The sequence below is a fragment of the Gallus gallus genome, chromosome 1 (assembly GCF_016699485.2).
Source record: "Gallus gallus isolate bGalGal1 chromosome 1, bGalGal1.mat.broiler.GRCg7b, whole genome shotgun sequence".
In the NCBI taxonomy this organism is placed as follows: Eukaryota; Metazoa; Chordata; class Aves; order Galliformes; family Phasianidae; genus Gallus; species Gallus gallus.
Window position 1 is genome coordinate 39,409,342 of NC_052532.1, and position 19,464 is coordinate 39,428,805.

The 19,464-nt window shown below is 40.2% G+C and overlaps 1 protein-coding gene and 1 long non-coding RNA gene across 8 annotated transcripts in view; one reads left to right on the forward strand and one right to left on the reverse strand.

Annotated features, from left to right (window-relative positions):
- The window catches only part of SYT1 (synaptotagmin 1), a 346,410-nt gene that overhangs the window by 208,413 nt on the left and 118,533 nt on the right, over window positions 1-19,464 (forward strand). For 5 of the 7 annotated variants that reach the window (NM_205171.2, XM_046914478.1, NM_001396953.1 and 2 more), the window contains one exon: window positions 15,422-15,613. In NM_205171.2, coding sequence (NP_990502.1) covers window positions 15,442-15,613 — 172 coding nt within the window. In that variant the 5' untranslated portion in view covers window positions 15,422-15,441. The remainder of the gene's footprint in view (window positions 1-15,421; window positions 15,614-19,464) is intronic. The other 2 variants (XM_046914451.1, XM_046914473.1) reach the window with 1 other exon arrangement.
- On the reverse strand, window positions 15,020-19,277 carry LOC121109500. Its single transcript, XR_005848204.1, has 3 exons — window positions 19,197-19,277; window positions 18,747-19,055; window positions 15,020-15,535 (listed from the first exon to the last, which is right to left on the reverse strand). It is a non-coding gene; the product is annotated as an uncharacterized LOC121109500 (long non-coding RNA).

The window sequence follows — 19,464 nt, forward strand, 5'->3', positions numbered from 1 at the left end:
GCCTGTGGTGGGGGGGTTGGAGCTTCGTGATCCTTGAGGATCCCTTCCAACCCGGGCCATTCTGTGATTCAGTGTTCATCAGCTGTGGTTCCACACCTTGCAGGTCCCTGCTTTGAGTCTGCTCCGGTCTGTCAGGAGGAAAACTGCTGTATTGAGCTATTCCCATGTTGCAGGCCACGTTTTTGTTTGGTTGGTTTTTTTTTTAATGTTGTGCCATCTCAGCTTGATTTGTGAAGTTGCACTGAGGGGCTCCATCACCATCTCCCTGAGTTTTGTTCCTTAAATTGTCCCCTGCTAATTATGAACCCCTGGGACTGGAGTGGAGGATAAACAAATAACAAGTGAAGTGCTTCCCAAGCTTTAGTGAAGATTCTGCAGCACAAGGAAATGGCTGAGTGGGAGAGGTAAAAAGTAATTGCTGAATCCAGATTAGGCAAAAAAGCATCTTTACACCACACAGTTCTGACTGGGGTTTCACTGTGCAGGCAGACAAAGGCATCCCAGTGCTTCTGCCAGGGCTCCTCACCTTTCCTTCTGCTGCTTACTAACACCCTCTGATTTGTGCCTGTTAGCAGTGCCCACTCTCAGCTGGTGTCTGGCTGATGTGTGCAGTCCTTTGCTCTTCAGCATTTCTTCTGCAAGAGCCGGCAGCGTGTCATGGAGATGTCACTCTCCCTTTTTAAAGACAGCCAGCTGACACTAAATTTTCTTCTCTCCCAGTGGTGTATTTTGGCAGTAGGTTTCCTTTGCAGCTGTGAAGGCAATTTGCATTTGGAGAGTATTGCTTTAGAAAGAGAAGGTATTTAACAAAGCTAACAATTATTGTTTTCAAATGGCTGGAAAGGTGATGAAAATTCCAGGCATTGCTTTTGCTCGTGGATTAAAAACAAATACCACTGTTTCCCATAAATGCTGCTTCTCTATTTCCTGTGGTGATAAATGGTAGCAGCTGAAACACAGATTCTACCTTAGCCCAGGTTTCAGTAAGAGGGGACTTCCATTGGAGACTGACTCCAGGTTTCAAAACTTGAAGGAGTCAGGCTGTATGGGGGAAGGACAAGGGAGCTGTGATTGTTGCAAACTTCCAAGGAGATGCCTTGGCCTCTGGTCTTCAGGTACTCTGTGAACTTAAAACTGTTGGTTTTGTAGTGAGCAGAAGGCAAGAAAAAAGTGCTGTTCTATTGTGCGTTAAAATAACTAGACATTACACTTTAACATTTAGACATGAAAGTCTATTTTTCTTAGTTCAAACAATTTTAAATTACCCTCTTTAGGGTCTTTTGGCTGCAAAAATATGAACAGAATTAAGTTCTAAAATATATTATTTAAAGATTCTCTCTCTTTTTCTAGCAATTTGTATTAAACAAACAAGAAATACAAGGTTATAATTAAAGAACTAGTAGATGCCGCTTGGTTTAGAATGACCTTGAAGTGGTATTCTTTTCATCTTTCATTTTTCTTTGCTAATGTACATTCCAGCAGGGCTAATTCCTCTTTTTTCCTCCAAGGGCTTTGTCAAAGTGAAGGCAAAACTCTAACTTTCGTCTCTTCATATTTATAATAATCTTTTTCTTGTCACGTTCTTAACATTATATTGCATCCACTTTCATTCCAATGTGAATGTCCCTTGTGCTCTAAGTCCAATTTTCTACTTTTACCTCACAGTGCTTAAACTATCCATTCTATTCTGCTCTGTTTTCAGAGAACCAGCTCTTAGCAACTAGATAACGGCCTGATACTGAAGGTTTCTTCTTTTCACGCAGTATAATACATCTTTTCTCTTCCAAAGAGATTTCTGGAGCTCAGATACCTGTGCTACAGAACAAAGCATCCACGTGCTTTCTCTTTAATATCTCTTCACAGAATTCTGAAATGCTAACTTATTATTACTCTGCTAAAGAGAAAGCAAACAATTTCATCAATCATGTTGAATCCTTTTGTGCTCCCTTTTTGTAGTGTATGTATAATCTCTGGAAAGCTCTTGGCTGCAAATTTGATAAAGAAAGCCAAGGATTTCTTTAATAATTAGCACTGCATTCATTCTGCAGGACTAAGCTCTTGCAAGACAGTGCTGGCATTATCATTGGATTCCAGTCCTGTGTTTACTTGCTTTCATGAAGACAAAATGTCCATACAACAGTGCAGAAACGCGTGTGCTGGAAAAGTCTTAAAGATCATGCTGGCCTCCCTGCATCCTCCTTCTGTTTTGGCTCAATATCCTCATCCTTTCCAGAGCAATGCACTGTGATTTACCGATTGCAAAGGGCAGAAAGATAGCTACCAGAGGCTGGATATGAAATGAAAATTATCGCTTCTCTGTCTCGGCAACTTCCTCCTCTTGAGCACACAGAGCAGCAGGGAGCATGAACATGGAGTTATCCTGCCCATCAGCCAAGCTCACCAGCCAGACAAGGCCAGCACACAGCCTCACAGGATTTGTGCCTTGAGTGCTGAAGCTCCCCCAGTTGACACAATTTTCAGCTAACAGTTTGATAAAGAGGCATAGTGGTACACCAGCTATGGTGACCTAGAAAAGTTGGAGCTCACTGTGTAAGTATCTTTGTTCTGTGCTCTGCGGCAACAGATTGTTTTCCTGCCCATGTATGCTCAGGTTTTTTAGTTTTCATTTTTTAAACGTATTGTGTTTATAGGTTGAGGTTCAGACCAACATGTGGTTATAATGAGGTAAATGAATGTAGAGCTTCACAATAAGCAAAGTAGAGGAGAAAGGAGAAAATTGAATAAGCAAAAAAAAAAAAAAAAGAAAAATCATAATCACATTGAAGCATTCAGTTAAACAATGTGAATATCATCATCATTATCATCAAAGTAATTAAGATCTCAAACAGATTTTTATTTTATAAATAAGATGTCAATACAAAATAGAAGTCAGTTTCTACCACATTTTGCTCTCTTAAAACTGCTGTTTTTCTGCATGAATGTTAACTGTAGAGCACTTAGTGTATGTGCAGCCCTTCTTCTGATGTCCCATTTGGACAGCCAGCTCAATCAGCTAAATCTACAGGAAAACTTAAGAGTATGTGACAATGTGTCCGAGGGTGTTTAACTGCGAGACATCTAACCTGCTGTATTGTGTTGAAAAATAACCACACTGTAACCAGCAGTCCAAGTTTAATTACCAGTAAATTATTTCTGGAAAGCAGAAGTAAAATTTGCTCAAGTTTGCATCCACAGACTTGAAAAACTGAGTTATCCTACTTTTACACGCTTTTAACAGCATTTTCTCACCAACAAGCACTGAGTCAGTGGCTTAAAAGAAGAACTGTACTGGGCAGAAGGAAGAAGCACAAAACAAAACTGGGAAAGTCAACAGTAGCAATAAATCAGCCATGCCTATTAAGTAGGATTTCTATCTCCCCGGGTTGTTTTGGCAATAGCACTAACCTTAGTTGCCCTCCTGCAGCAGTAAGTGGCTAATGAGGCAGAGTGCTCTATCAATCACTGCCTCAGTCAGAATGCTACTGCACACTGTTGTCCAAATTTAGGGTAGATCCATCCCTCGGTCTAAAAGGGCATGATGCTCTGGGACTTCACCTGCCAGCCTAGATGAGGCACGTGGGAGGACAGTTTTCAGAATTCAGCCCCAGCATCTCAGTTGGCCTCTGTCCAACTGAGAGCTTGGAGGATACAGACAGGTGAAGTTTCTTTCAAAGCTGTGCTGAACTTGCAGGCAGAAATGGGTGATATGACCCACAGCCAGAGACTCCAGACTGCTTTAGACATCTCATATATGCAAGCAGAGCAAACCCAGGTTGAGGGACCCCAGTGCTGTACATACAAAAGCATCCCTACTCTCTACAACATTGGACTGTGTCATAGCTTTTGACTAAGCTTCCTGTATGATTTCCAAGATGTACATACCTCCAAATGGGAGCCAAAACACTGAGCGAGGATGCGGGAAAGGCTGTCGATGTAGTCTACCTAGACTTCAGCAAAGCCTCTGACACGGTCTCTCACTGTATTCTCCTGGGGAAACTGGCTGCCCGTGGCCTGGACAGGTATACCCTTCTTTGGGTAAGGAACTGGCTAGAGGGCCATACCGAGCGGGTGGTGGTTAATGGAGTTAAGTCCAGCTGGTGACCTGTTTCAAGTGGTGTCCCCCAGGGGCCGGTACTGGGGCTCATCTTGTTTAATATCTTTACTGATGACCTAGATGAAGGGTTTGAGTGTACCCTCAGTAACTTTGCAGATGACACCAAGTTGGGAGGTGGTGTCGATCTGCCTGAGGGTAGGGAGGCCCTTCAGAGGGATCTAGATAAGCTGGATCGCTGGGCCAAGGTGAATGGGATGAGGTTCAACAAGGGCAAGTGCCGGATCCTGCACTTTGGCCACAATAACCCCATACAGCGCTATAGCCCTGGGGCTGAGTGGCTGGACAACTGTGAAGAGGAAAGGGACCTGGGGGTGTTGGTTGATGCTCGGCTGAACATGAGCCGATAGTGTGTCCAGGTGCCCAAGAGGGCCAATGCCATCGTGGCCTGCATTAGAAATAGTGTGGCCAGCAGGAGCAGGGAGGTGATCATCCCCCTGTACTCAGCACTAGTGAGGCGGCACCTTGAGTACTGTGTTCAGTTTTGGGCCCCTTACTACAAGAAAGACATTGATGCCCTGGAATGTGTCCAGAGAAGGGCAATGAAACTGCTGAGGGGTCTGGAGCACAAATGTTATGAGGAGTGGCTGAGGGAGCTGGGATTGTGTCGTCTGGAGAAGAGGAGTCTCAGGGGAGACCTCATTGCTCTCTACAACTTCCTGAAGGGAGGTGTGATGAGGAGGGGTTTGGCCCCTTCTCTCAGGCAGCAAACAGGAGCCGAGGAAATGGCCACAAGTTGTACCAGAGGAGCTTTAGATTAGACTTAAGGAAAAACTTTTTCTCTCAGAGAGTGGTCAGGCACTGGAATGGCCTGCCCAGGAAGGTGGTGGAGTCACCATCCCTGGAAGTGTTCAAGAGGTGTCTGGATGAGGAGCTATGAGATATGGTATAGTGGCTTGTGGTAGCAATGGTAATGGGAGGATGGTTGGACTGAGTGATCTTATAGGTCCTTTCCAACCTTGTGATTCTACGATTCTATGATTCAAAACACTATACGGAATGCATAATTTTTAATCTCAAATTAGGATCTTTTTTTTCCTTTTCAGTAGAAAAATGTTACAAGTTAGGAATTAATTGTCTCGTAATTGATTGATAATTTTCCCTCCTGCTGTGCACGGAAAGCTATTGGATGATGGCATATCATTCTCAACAGCAGGAAAAAGTATCAGTCATTATGGGACAATTAGTTCCAATTTCAGCTATTTCTCTTTCTGTGAGCTGATAAGACTGCCTTCAGAGAGTAAGCATAGTAATTAACCATAAATATCAGGATGTTTTTTAATTTTATTTTTAACTTTAAAAACGAATCTCACTGCAGATGCTTCCTGCGCCCCATGCTCTTCTTTCCTGGTTTGATGACGTTCATGAAATAGTAATTTCCATGTAGCTGCAGTTACCAGAACCTGTCACAGCCAGTCGGCTTTCCTTGATGGTTTTGCCAGGTTGGACCTGATTTCAGTGCTGCTCTGATGTGGTTGAAGAAAACCCTAAGCATCTTTTTATCAGTGTCTGTTTCTGAACAGTGTTCATTTCCTCACAAAACTGCTTTCTGTTTAGTCAAGACAGCAATCACCTCAAAGCAAGCACTGTAGCATACCATTTGTTCATACATGGGAGACGTACACCCATGATGGATATAGGAAGACAGGTGTATTTGTACATGCTTGGGTATTTTACATGTACCTGACTGATCCTGAGACTACAATGCCTGTGTCTTAAAAATCTGAATCCTTTACCACACAGAATTTGCAAAGCTTGATATACATAATTCAGTCACATGTGAGTATTTTTCCCATTAGTACACTTAGGTGACACATCTTGGAGCCTTACTGCCAGATACCAACTGTTTACATTTTTCTAAATGCCAGCCTTGTAATTTTATCCTGAGGTCTGAAAAACTGGCTGAGCTCCTCCCTTCTCCCACCCACCAGCAGTAATGCAGCCCAAACTTTATGTGCCTGGCTGTAAAATATAATCCCATGCTTTCATGTATAACTCTGTAATCTGCAGTAGGTTCTCACAGATGTAATCAACTGGTCTTTGAAATGTAGTTAATAATTGTATTCATGATGCACAGGAGGAATAAAGTCTCACTCGTGTTCTCTTAGCTTTTTATACTGGAGATATAACAGGGGAAAAAAGCATTCAAAATTGAACTTGGAATGTGTTACTTATTAAATTCAGCATATATGACTGAATATACATGGAGAGCAGATCTTTTTCAGAAGGAAGGTGCCATTTTTATATAGTAACTTGTCAGAGTAGAATCACACTCAAAGTTGCCAATCATTACACAACCTAAACCCAAGATTTAACTAATCTTTGAAGTAGCAGTGAACTGCACATCTCAGGTTCCTCTATTTTGCTCTTTACTGCATGGACCTTCCTGCATGTTCCTAATTAATTTCACCAATCCTATGATAACTGAGTGCAGAAATTGGGCTGTTGATTACTGAGTGCAGAAATGGGGGTGTATAGGGAATCTTAACACAAGGGAAAATCAAAGATATCAAACCAGAAATATTAATAGCATCCCTCTCCATATTATTTTACAATTTCTGTTGTTTTGTTCCTTATGAATCTTCCAGGTCACAGCGAATCTCTGCAACACTTCCCAAGCTATAGGCTTTATTAGAGACACTGATCAGACAGTAGCCAAATATGTGAATATAAATTGATTTTATGCAGTGTACACAACAAGGATTTTATTGATATAAAGGGCTTCATTATTTGCAGGATTACTTTAAAACGGTTTTAGAACGAGAAGAATTCTCTGTGGACTATATTAGAATTTCATGCGTAAATGCAATTGAACACTAATTTTTATATAAATTCTTTTGTCTTACACTGCTGTATAAGGGAAGTCTGGAAGCGAATACCAGGGGAGTAGAAATGCAGATTACAGCTTCGGGTAACAAGATGCAAGTGGGAAAGATGACAGAATGATCATGTGGGAGGAAATTGCTGCAGTTTCTCTCTCATTCCTATTCATAACTCTAGCTGGTATCAAGGACCTCAGTCATTCTGAAGCAGCATTTGCAGCAGTAGAGGAAGGCAGAGGGGTTAAATTATACATATTCTGATGCTTTGACAGCTTTGGTAACCTCACTGCTGCTGACACATTACCACGGTGTCAACATCCAGAGATTCGGGCCTGTCTCCAGCCCCATTACCTCTAAAAATCAGAAGAAATGCATGACTAAGAAATATCGTGTACTTAGGGGAAAATTACAGTTTTAAAATGCAGGCAGGGAAACAGGCATTTTATACAGTGAACATGTGCATGGGGCTTGCCACTCTTGACTTGCCACATTACTCCTTACTCTCAGTTTTTATGTTTCTTTGTGAGCTGCTGTGGCTTTTCTGGCTCCAGCATCAAGGAATGCAACTTCGCAGCACGCTCGAAAAATTATGGCTTTTAGCTGGAAAATAATTAGCATTGGCCTCACTATTATCACTTAAACTGGCAGCAATCTTATCAACAATTTAAAGTTAAAAATGAAAATATCATTCTGCATTGCTTGGTACTGAAGAACACACAGCAATTGGCTGTTCACAGATTACATATGATCAGACTACTCTTCTTTCTGAAAAGAGGAGGCAAGGTTTCCCTTGCGTAGACTGCAGCATGAGAGATTTTGGAGCCCTGTATGTTGAACGGTTGCACCTTATTTAATAGTGGGTAATCAGGAAGCTGAGGGAGAAAAACATTGTGTCATGTAGTGAGGATTTTGTCTTACTCCAATTGTCAGTGTCCATGCTTCTGATAAAATACTGTTCTCCACTGTGCAGATAATTTCCTGTGATGTTATACGGTTAGCTTTGAAACATGCTTGGAGATGAAATCATACTTTTTAATCATTTCAGTTAAATAAAATGTTTATGTTTATCATTACAGGCAACTGTGGACAATTCTATGCCTATCCTACATACATGCTATATTTTTTAATTATAAAGCAAATACAAAGTGAATCAGGTTAAGAAGAGTACCCAAAGGTAGGGATATTGTTTGGATTTAAGCCATGCTAAGATAATAGACTTTCAGTACAAATATTAGCCAGGAAATCTTACCAGATTTCATTTTCTCCTAACTTTTCAGGTGCTTCTTATGCCCTAATGTGCAGACACGCATGCTTTGTGTGACTGTTAGAAGTTCTACAGATGAAATTCATATCCACATACACAAAACTTCTGGACAGCTACACTGCCAGAAGCACCTCAGATAATAACTAAACAGATCACAGAATCACAGAATGGCCTGGGTTGGAAGGGACCTCAAGGATCATGAATCTCCAACCTCCCTGGCAAGCAGGGCCACCAACCTCCCCAATTACTAGACCAGGTTGCCCAGGGCCTCATCCAACCTGGCCTTGAACACCTCCAGGGACGGGGCATCCACAACCTCTCTGGGCAGCCCATCCCAGCACCTCACCACTCTCACAGAAAAGAACTTCCCCCTGACATCCAACCTAAATCTTCCCTCTTTCAACTTAAAACCGTTCCCCCTTGTCCTGCTGTTATCTACCCTTTCAAAGTGTTTCCTGTTTATAGGCTCCCTTCAATGAGGTCACCCCGCAGCCTTCTCTTCTCCAGGCTGAATAAGCCCAGCTCCCTCAGCCTGTCCTCATAGGGGAGGTGCTCCAGCCCCCTGATTGTCTTTGTGGCCCTTCTCTGGACCCTCTCCAACAGCTCTCTGTCTTTCTTGTCTTGGGGGCTCCAGACCTGGACACAGTACTCCAGATGGGGCCTCACAAGAGCAGAGTAGAGAGGGACAATCACCTCCCTGTCCGTGCTGGCCACCCTTCTCATGATGGAGCCCAGTATACCATTTGCTTTCCGAGCTGCAAGAGCACACTGCTGGCTCATGTTAAGTTTGTCATCCATCAGGATCCCCAGGTCCTTCTCTGCAGAGCTGCTCTCAAGGACTGCTCCTTCCAGTCTGTATAGATGCCTGGGGTTCCTCTGGCCCAAGTGCAAAACCCTGCAGTTTGCCATGTTGAACCTCATTAGGTTCACCCGGGCCCACCTTTCAAGTCTGTCAGGGTCCCTCTGAATGGCATCCCTTCCTTCCTCCATGTCAACTGCACCACTCAGCTTGGTGTTTTCAGCAAATTTGCTGAGGGTGCAGATGTCTGAGCAGAGGAGCAAAAACCAAAGTTTTGATTTGGCCATTAAGTTACTTCCTTTCAGCTGTTACTCTAAAATATTTGTTGCTATTTTAAGGAAATTCTGGAGACTGATACTGAGCTCATGCCCAATAAGGGGAAGATTTGTTGCATGCTCCAGGACTGTGCTGTAGATACCTCAGAGTATCAGTTGTTGGCTCCCTCAACTAACAGTTCTGATGAACTGTCAAGAAGCATTTCTGCCAAGCTCTCCTCCTGTCTTGGAGCTGCAGTGCTGCTGCCTGTCTTGATATGTCCTTTGCCACTCCCACACTTGCTCAAACTTGTGCTCAGATGTCCGCCCTCCATGTGTGCCATGTCTTCATCCCTACTGACCAGCCACCTGCTGGACTCTTCCTATCTACAACACTGTGTTCCTTTGTCCTGCTCCAAACTCAGTGGCAGGACTCCACTCACACCAACATTTCTAAACCTCAGCAATAAAGTAGCCATGGAATGTACAAGAGATTTAGGTGATTTGTCTTGCTTTTTCAGGCAGGACAGCAAAAGCGTTGATGTGATATTAGCAGTGAGCATTAGAAAACGGTTTTATAGAGCTAATGCACAACTGGGGTCTAGAAAGTTTCAGCTGGACTGATGTTTTACATATGGCAACAGGAGAAATGTTTCTTCTCTACTCAAAGAGGGGCAGAGAGGCAATTTGGGGTGTAGAAGAGCAGTTGCTGGGGCAGTGCTTGTGCATCCGGAACAGCATGGATGGGACACCTGAATTAACCCACCCAAGTTCATCGTCAAACCTTTTATTCCCATGACATGTCAGGCCTGAGCAGCACTAAATATGGATTGCATTGTAAGCCTCTGTGGTAGCAGTGAAAAGGCTGTTTTTGATATGTCATCTTTAGCGTGACCTTCCATTCTTCTGAAAATGTACTTACAGACCCATCTTTAGAAAAAGCCAAGAAAGTCTCTTTTCTGAGCTTGTCTTTTAAAATAAATGTCTATTACCGAAGCTAGAAAGATAGCATATTTCATTAGTAAGAAAATGAATGAGTATAACATGTATTATTAACATCCCAGAATACTTCAATCTAGGAAGAGATCGTTTATTGTAGATATCTTTAGACATTCTGGTAATGTTCCCATCTTCTTAATGATGAATTAATTTCATTAAAACAGTCTAATGGAGTAGGGTAAATTTTCACTGTGGTGTCACATCTTTCTCTAGTACTTACCCTGGCCACTGCACCACTGAAAGCCAATCATTTCTTCCTCTCAGTGCATGGCAGCTGCAAACAAAAACTACAGAATAACATGAGTGATGTTTCTGTGTGATTTCTTTTTTCTCAGATAACGTGATCACATTCCAAGTTTTATGTAACTACTGGGATGCTGAAAAGATAAAGCTGTGCAGGAAATGCCATTTAGCAGTCTACATGCCAGTTTACAGCTTTGCATGCTAACGGAGGTACAGTGACTGTAGCTGTTACAGCTACAGCAATATGCATTGAATAAATAGTGACAATTACCTCTGAGAACTTACACAGTTACTCACAGTAACATTGCATCTGTGTGATTTAAATTCTTAGTATGGCAGAAAAATCTGAGTAGCAGCAAAGTGAAAGGACTGTCTTCAATAAATACCTCATGATACCTCCTCTGGTCCGTGTGGGATGTCTGACCTATTTGCCGTATCACTGTTTGTATTCAGCAAGTAAGAGAAGAAGTAAGCAAAATTATATTGACCGAAATACACCATGCAGAAAATTTCTGTCCATGGAATTAAGTATTCACTAAGTCCTTCAGTATCTGCTGTGGTGTATGCGCTGTCAGTTAATCACATAGGAACCATACAAACTCTCTTTGCTGTCATTTGAGTCTTCCCTTCTCTCCACTTGTATTTTCTTTTTAATTCTAGCATAAAATTCTCCATTATTTGGCAGAAGATCGCAGAATCATAGAATATTGCAGGTTGGAAGGTACCCACAAGGATAAATCAAGTCCAACACAGGACCACACAAATTTAAACCCTATTTCTGATAGCATTGTTCAAATGCTTCTTGAACTTCAGTGGGTTTGGTGCTGTGATCACTGCCCTGGGGAGCCTGCTCAAGATGATACACTGTTCTGCTTTCACTCCACATCCTGAAGAATTTCATAGGAATCACTGTGAACATTCCATGTCTCTCTCATTAATGCTGTCACATTATTCACATTATTTTTCAAGAACCATTTGAAACAAGTATCAGTTTCCTGTGTGATTAGTTCATCCAGGTGGAGCACATTCCATTTCAGATAGGCCTGTATGTTTGCAAAGAGTTGTTGCCCCTGGAACATATGTTTTTCTGAGGCTACTCCATGCTCTGTAATCAGCCACATCTGAAGTCTGACTCTCCTTTTTACTCCTCTCTCAAGAGGTGTCTTCCAACAAGTCTCTCACCAGCAAGTTCCGTACCAGAATACACAGGCAGTCAGCCAGTACTTTGTACCTCCATAAGGAAATATATTCCTTTCTGTGAATCTCCAGGGCACATTTGTAAATTATTCAGATGCTTCTTTTTCAGAGGAAATGATGTAGAAATTTTGTAGGCTTTGGAGCTATAGTCATTTTTTTGTCAGGATTTTTCTTACGTAGGGAACAGTAGGATTCTAAATACCCGACTTCCTCAAGGCTTCAAATCACCATGTCTGCATTTTCAGCCAACACTTGCCTATTTCTGTATAGAAATGACAGGCATTATATCCAAGTGTCTACGTTTTTTTTCAGGGGTTTGGTTTGTTTGTTTGCTTGCTTCACAACTGTTTAATAAGGATTTTATGGCACTATTCAGGGTGGGCAGTGTATACCAAAGAATCAGCATGCTCAGGGATTATGCTCTGTTTTGTGTTTTATAGAAGCATGTAAATGAAATAGGTATTTTCTTTGTGACCATAAATGTGCTCTTACTTATGACTGCATGTTACACATGCAGTGTGTATTGTTTCATGACTGGCAGTATCATCACAGTAGTGAACACTGCACTAGAAGCATCATTGAATTCTATGACTTTCCATTTTTTAACCTATACGAAATTTTTGCTTGCAACTGCCATTTCATAAATGGCAGATAATCCGCTCGTCTTTTGTAGATCTTTACCTTTAGCAATGCACTGCAGCACTAAAGTAACCTCTCTTTTTTTTTTTTCTTGTAAAAGGCCAATTTAAATCTAATTATCCAGTACTCTTCAGTCTCTAATAATGCAACAGTGTTTATACCATTATAGTGGGAAGCTGCAGCATTACAATAATAGAAGCTATCAGATGTTATCTCTGTGAGGGAGTGGGCATGTGCTCTTCGGAAAATTCTTTCCTGCAGACAGCTTTTTCTGAGAGGAGATGCTTCTTCAGCCTCTTCACACCTATTTAAAATATCAGGACAGTGTCATTGGCGTGTAAAGGTCAAAGGCTCTGTAGCAAGTCTCAAAGCATTTGTGCATGCCTCATTAGATGTAGTAACCTCTATCTGCACTAGGGCTCTGCTGTGGATTGTTCCTGGAGATCAGAGCAGTACAGTAGTTGTAGTTTGTTATTTTTTCCTTTTTTTTTTTTTTTTTTTTTTTTTAATAAATGAAAGTGTAGCACTTCAAATTTATTCTCCCAATATATTTTCAAAATAGAGCTCCAAAACTAGAAGCAAATAAATTACATTTGCCTTAATTTTTAATTAGCTGAAAGTCATCACTGCAAATTGTGTCTTCCGTTACAAAATAAAATAGTCGACTGCCAGGCCTGAAATAATTAACCAATATATTATAATTAAGCAATTTAATTTTGATTTAATTATGATATATCATACAACTTTTCTTCTGATGTAACTGACATTCACTGACAAAATGCTATAATATAAAACAGTATTAATGTTTACAGCTGATGGCTCTGCGTGTTTTGCTTCATAGTATTTGGCATTCATCAGAGCATATGGAAAAAGTCTCCGAGCCTGGAAGAGCTGGCACATAATTCTATACTACACAAATTATGCTCTACATGTTTTTCCCAATCGTTATTGTGAGAGGCAAGGAGGGAAATCTTTGCAGACATCAAGCTTGAGCCAAAGTTCATGGATATTAACTGGAATCTTTCCATCAGCTTTGGTCTGCTTTAGATAGCAAAGTGCTCCCATGTTGTTACAGGCAAGTAGATAAGACCGCATGTGTATGAAATATTTATGTAGCTATCTCACATACACATGCTTTGTCAACATCAACATGATTTTATATTAGGCTAGAGACTGTGAGGACAAAGGCATAAGCAACGGGCAGGCAGGGAATACTGCTTCATTCAGTGCTGCCTCAATAAAATTGCTGCAAAATATCCATCAAGTTGCTTCTTCAGAACAAGGCCAAACATCTTTTTATTCAGATGGTGCGTTACAGGATGACTTCTGTTCCAGAATACACTTATGTGCAGACCCCTGTGTAATGACTGGTGATTTCCAAAGGTTCATCTGCCTGCAGTTGGGCACGCACTGGATCTTCCTCACTGAGAGCTTACACAAGAAAAGTTGAAGGACAAAAAGCCAATCTTCATTTGATGTAGTGATTTTAGCACTCTCAGTTTGTCAGAAATGCTGTCACGGCTTGAAACAGTGACTGAGCACCTGGTCGGAAGGTAGGGCCAACCCAGGGGAGCTCAGCTGCATACAATGCACTTCAGTGACTAGAGAGAGTGGAGCCAGGATCCACCCCTTCCCAGACCTCATTTAAAGGTTGGCAGTAGAGGTAAGGGTATCTTGCTGGAGATCTTTGCATACTTGAGGCCTTCCCAGAATAAGCAGATTCTTTCCTTTGTATCAGTGTCTACAGCTGCTGCATTTGGGCATATCCTTGCTTGCTGCAGCGTAGGATTTTGCTACCCCACAATTACTGCTGTGCTTTGCATCACATTATAGTGTTACACTTAGCAGCATCTATGAAAGTGGTCATGTGAGGCAGGAAAGTTCACAGTCTATCATGTTGCATGTAGTCAGATGCTCCTGTGCCCCTTTAATTTTGATGTGTTGCCTTTTTTGTATGATGTTTAAGTTTTTCAGCAGAAGGTCCAAGGCCAAGTTTCTTTTGGGACTGAGAGCAATTGTGCACTCAGAGCAATAATGAGTGTTTGTTATCTTTCAAACTCTTTCTCCCTCTGGTTTTCTGGAGAATAACAAAGCATGATTAGTCAGATTAGTGCTATTTAGGAAGCAGCAGAAATTCAGAACAATGTGTTCAAACCAATGTAAACATTTCAACCAGCCTTCTGATAGTACTGAAATTGCACTGTGTAATCACCTTCACCCCAATGGCCCCAAATTCTTTGCTTTGTACCATAAGCTCAAGCAGAGGTTTTGCAAAATGCCCATTAAATGAAAAATATGGCCATGTGTTATGCTTGTGACAGCCTTTCACATTCTTCAGTATGGCTGCATTTAGATACCCCACAGATGTCATAGCTTCATGAATACTCCAATGAGACATGTGAATAATTTAACAGAATATTGTCAGTAGCAAATGTCACACATAATAACTGGAAGGAAAATTGCCTTCAATAAATAAAGATAAAAATGGATGCAAATCAATTCTTGTTTAATATACAACTTGCTTAAGTATAAAACAATAGCTTATTACTTTGGCAGGGAAGTATGAAGTGTTTTTACTACATTCTTATCACTTCATTTGTTTGATATTGAAACTCTGGCTGTAATCTGCACTTCTGTAACTCTCCTAGGTAAGTAATTCTGTAAATCATTGCGAGATCTGCACACAGGGAGCACTAATTACCCTTTGTGCCTTTACTTTCAGAATTGAAGAGCAAAAGGTAAATCTGTGTGAGTTTTACAAGAATTCTGAGTTTTCAATTTCAGCAGTTCAGAACTCAATGTGATTGAAGAGGAACACTAAGCACTAAAATGATTCTGGCTGAAATTAACCCTGCAAGAGACTTTTCTCTCTGTTCTAATAAATATTGTATGAAGAACATGAAGCAGTGCATTGACACGGTCATATTTACTCAGTAAGCATGAGCACCTAGTGATATCCTGCCTATTTAGTCTTTGATTGATATGAGATCCTTTTTCATAACGTAAACGTGTTCTCTGTTTGCTGTTGCTCTTGTTTTCATGATGTAAACGTGTTCTTTGTTTTTTTTTTTGTTGTTGTTGTTCTTCCAACAGCAGCTTCCACAGGGGTTACAATGGTGAGTGAAAGTCATCATGAGGCCCTGGCAGCCCCGCCAGCAACCACAGTAGCAGCAGCTCTTCCAAGCAATGTCACCGAGCCAGCCGCTCCTGGAGGAGGAGGAGGAAAAGAAGATGCGTTTTCTAATTTAAAAAAGAAGTTCATGAATGAACTGAACAAAATTCCACGTGAGTAAAACTTGACTGATTAAAAGCTTCTGCTTCAAGATTAGATTTAACAGAAATGTCCAGACATTTATTTAGAGAATGTACTCAGTGTTTTCAACTCAAGCTAAAATAATCAATAGATAAACTCAGTTCAGCAAGCTCCTCGGAATTAATTGTAGTAGAAAATATTGAGACAAACTCTCATGTGATTTGTGACTATTCTTGATATGTCAGATCATCGTTGCAACTTTTACTGATAAATTACTTCTGAGTCATTAGAACTGGGCAGGCCAGAGGTCTTCACAGTGGTAATGGGGACAAGGAGCAAAGTATTTCCTCACAGTAACAATTAAGGTTTTGAGTTCATTACAAATGGTGTGAGCATATTACATGTAAGCCAAATTCAATCCTACTTCTTAAGTGTTATGAAAATAAAGGTACTGTGTACCTTTGGAGATTAGAAAATACAGAAATGGAGGGGAAAGAATGGCTTTCTAACAAGGAGATAGCTCTATGGAAATGTCATTCTTTTCCCTCTCAGTAATTCAATAGGTTTCAAGCCATTAGTGTTCTTTCAGTCTTTGCTAAAAATTGTTGATTCAAAGTTGAGTCATTGGTTTGTATATATTTGTTAGCTTGTTTATGATCATTACTGTCTGCTTGAACCTGTTTGGTATATTTTAGTACGCTGGTATTAAAAATGCAACTAACTCAGCACTTTCAGCATCATTTTATATACATTAGAATTTTTTTTTAACCAAAATATACAAGCAGATAATGTTGGCACTTTTCTATAAATGGGGGTTAAACTCTCTGTGTCTGTGTTTCCATAGCAGGCACTACACAGAAATTGAATCTCTAACAATTTTTACTTCATAGTAATGTAAATGCAAAATATTTTCAAGGAAATGTTTTAACATATAGAGTAGTTTTCATTTTTAGAACATTATCATTTGTGTGAAGAAATGCTGCATGAATGATAAAGACAGGAAGCAAATCGGAATATTAATCAATTTATTTTTTTTTTAATCTCTGAGATGGATCTTGGCAATCTGGCAGATGCAGTTTTTGCAAAATTGATAGCAAACAACTTTGCTCTGCCACTCGAAATTCTCACTTGCAGGAGTAGAAGCGTTACAGTGGTAAGAAGTTCATATGTCATTAATTTGGTAATCTGCACAGTCCAGTGCAGACTGTACTGAAATGAAATTGCTTGATGATATCATGGGAAAAACAAAACTGCTAGAATTAAAAAAGAAGAGGAAGCAAAAAAAGAAGATGACACACTGAGAGAGAAATGGTCAGCATTTGAGACGTATTCTTCTAATTTACAGCTCCCCGTTCTATATAAATAAGGTGAATTACACTTTTTTTGTAAATTGTAAGCTTTGATCCCAGTATGTGCACAACTGCAATTGTTAGGTCTAGGAAAATACACAGAGGAATTTTGAATGCACTGCTACCTACTTCTTTTAAAGTAACAATGAAAACAAATGGAAACTCCAGTTTTGAGAATCTTTCCAAAGAAAGAAAATTTTTATTCATGCAAAGGAATAAGAATTTAATTTTATGTGATTATTTTCAGAGGAAAGTGTACTATGCCATAAAATAACTGTATGATGAAATACATTTTAGTAATTATAAAAGATGGTGCCTTCTGCTAAGAGCGCAGAGCGTGTTGCATCCTTCTTTTCCTAACATAGAGGAATACTTTGAATGTAACATTAAACTAAATGGGAATGTGCTTCTTTAGAGAACTACGGAGGTTGCTGGTAATCCTGCCATGGCTGAGAAGAATTAATCCAAAATAGCTGCCTTTGTTCCATCATTTTACATCATACAGTGCTGGATGACTACCTTGATCACTTTCACCTTCAGTATTTGTATTAACGTCTATTAGTTTTCCCCACCTATCTGTAAGAATCTCCTACTTTTTTTCTTTTTTTTTTTTTTTTGACAGAACTGTGTCTTAAAGTTTTCACCAGATCCCTGTCTTGAAACACAAGCCCAAAGTCTTTCAAATTTAAGACTATCAACATATTTCCTATTGTCTCTTAGTTTTTATGCTTCTTAGTTTTTCCTTCAGTAATAATGTTGCTTCAGCAGTTACCCAGCACTGCTGTTGGTACTCGAGTCTTCTAGTTTTGAGATGACTTCTTCTAATTCTTCAAAGACAAAAAAAAAAAAAAGACAAAAAAAAAAAAAAAAAAACAACCAAACAAAAAAAAACAGCTACTTCCAAGGAATAAATATGGTCAAGGCTGTCTGTGCAATTTTTAGTGTAAATAGGTCATTCCAAAAGTAATGCCTCCTGTTTATTTCCATGGGAATTACCACAAATGCGAAAAGCACAATAACACTATTTGATAGAGAACATCCTCAGCTACAAAACACTATTTCTCAACACAGTCACCACTATTAGCATTGCATATTACCCAGCAATGAACAAGAATCTGCATGCCACGGTCATAAACATCTGCACCACTGGAGATGACCCACTGTCACCATTGCCACTGTTGAAACAAAACATCTACTGTCTCACTGTGATCACATCCACTGTTTGGTCATCATAAATGTTTAGCAAGTGTCAAGTACTGTCAGTGGCTGCCATTTTTTCCACATGGAAGAATTCAGTGCCACACCTTTGCTTCACATGCACTTCCATGTCAGATGCCATTCTGTCAAACTGCCCCTCTGCTGCCATCTGTCACATGATAACAACATGTAACAGAGCAGTGTCAGGAAAGTTCAGCCTCTACTACCATACCATCATTCACCTCTGATGTCGTGGGTGAACATAATAAAATAGGAGGCATTACTTTCATAATGATACAAGCAGCTCTTGTATCTGAGGGAGGAGAGGAGACTTCACTTTCCTATCAGAAGGTTATAACATTTCCTTACCATTTTTTTCTTTATATGTCAGTAGGGAGTTTTCAGTGAGGTGTTGTTAGCCTGTTACAAAGCTGAAGAACTCATTTTGATAGAAAAATGATCAGACCTTCCTTCTTCCAGCTGGTTGCAATTTTTTTTAGAATCTCTCTTAAAACAGAGCAGAAAATAAACTTGTTCTAACAAGATAATTTTTAGAGGGTCTTTCTGTCAATTTCTTGCCATATGAGGAAAAAAAAAAGTAGAAAAATGGTATACCCACCTCTTTGCGATAGTGTGGATACTTGGGTCTAAGAACACTTCTGGCATGTGGAAGACTTTGGGGCAGTATTTTTTCTGGTAGGTTCAGACTGGATACCTGAAACTGAGTCTTAGACTTAGTAGAGAAATGCAGGGGTCCTCAATTCTCTGATATTTGCCAATGGGAGACAAGTATGGACCAGCATGTTTTTTATCTCATATACTTTCTCATTAAAATCTTCCAAAGGTTTCATGTTCATCCCTACATGACAGGGGAGTCTTTCAAAGCTTGCTGGTTACCTTGAGAGGATTTTTGCCAGTGCTTTGTTGTCTGTATGCAAGAGAGAAATAATTACATGTTTTAGTTCTAGTTTTAGCCTTTGCCTAAGACGTCTGCAGATGAAAAATAAGCCATCATGATTTAATGGATGTCTAATAAGATATAATGTAGCCATATTGTGAAAAAGCTCACCTGTGATCAATTTACAGCTATGAAAAGCCCAGCTGCAGTAGGGTCTAATTTATAGTCTTCTCTTTCTGGATTTCCATGGAAATTCTGGAATGTCAAGTCATGTTTCTAAACAATCCAGTAACAGTGACGACAAAAAGAAAGGTACAACAAAGTATACCCAGCTGAATAAATAACTGTCCTTTCCATGTGGCTTGTAATAGGGCAGTCATCTTTCAAAAATAATGTTTTATAGAACACATAAATGTCACAAGTTAAGTAGGCTGGACAT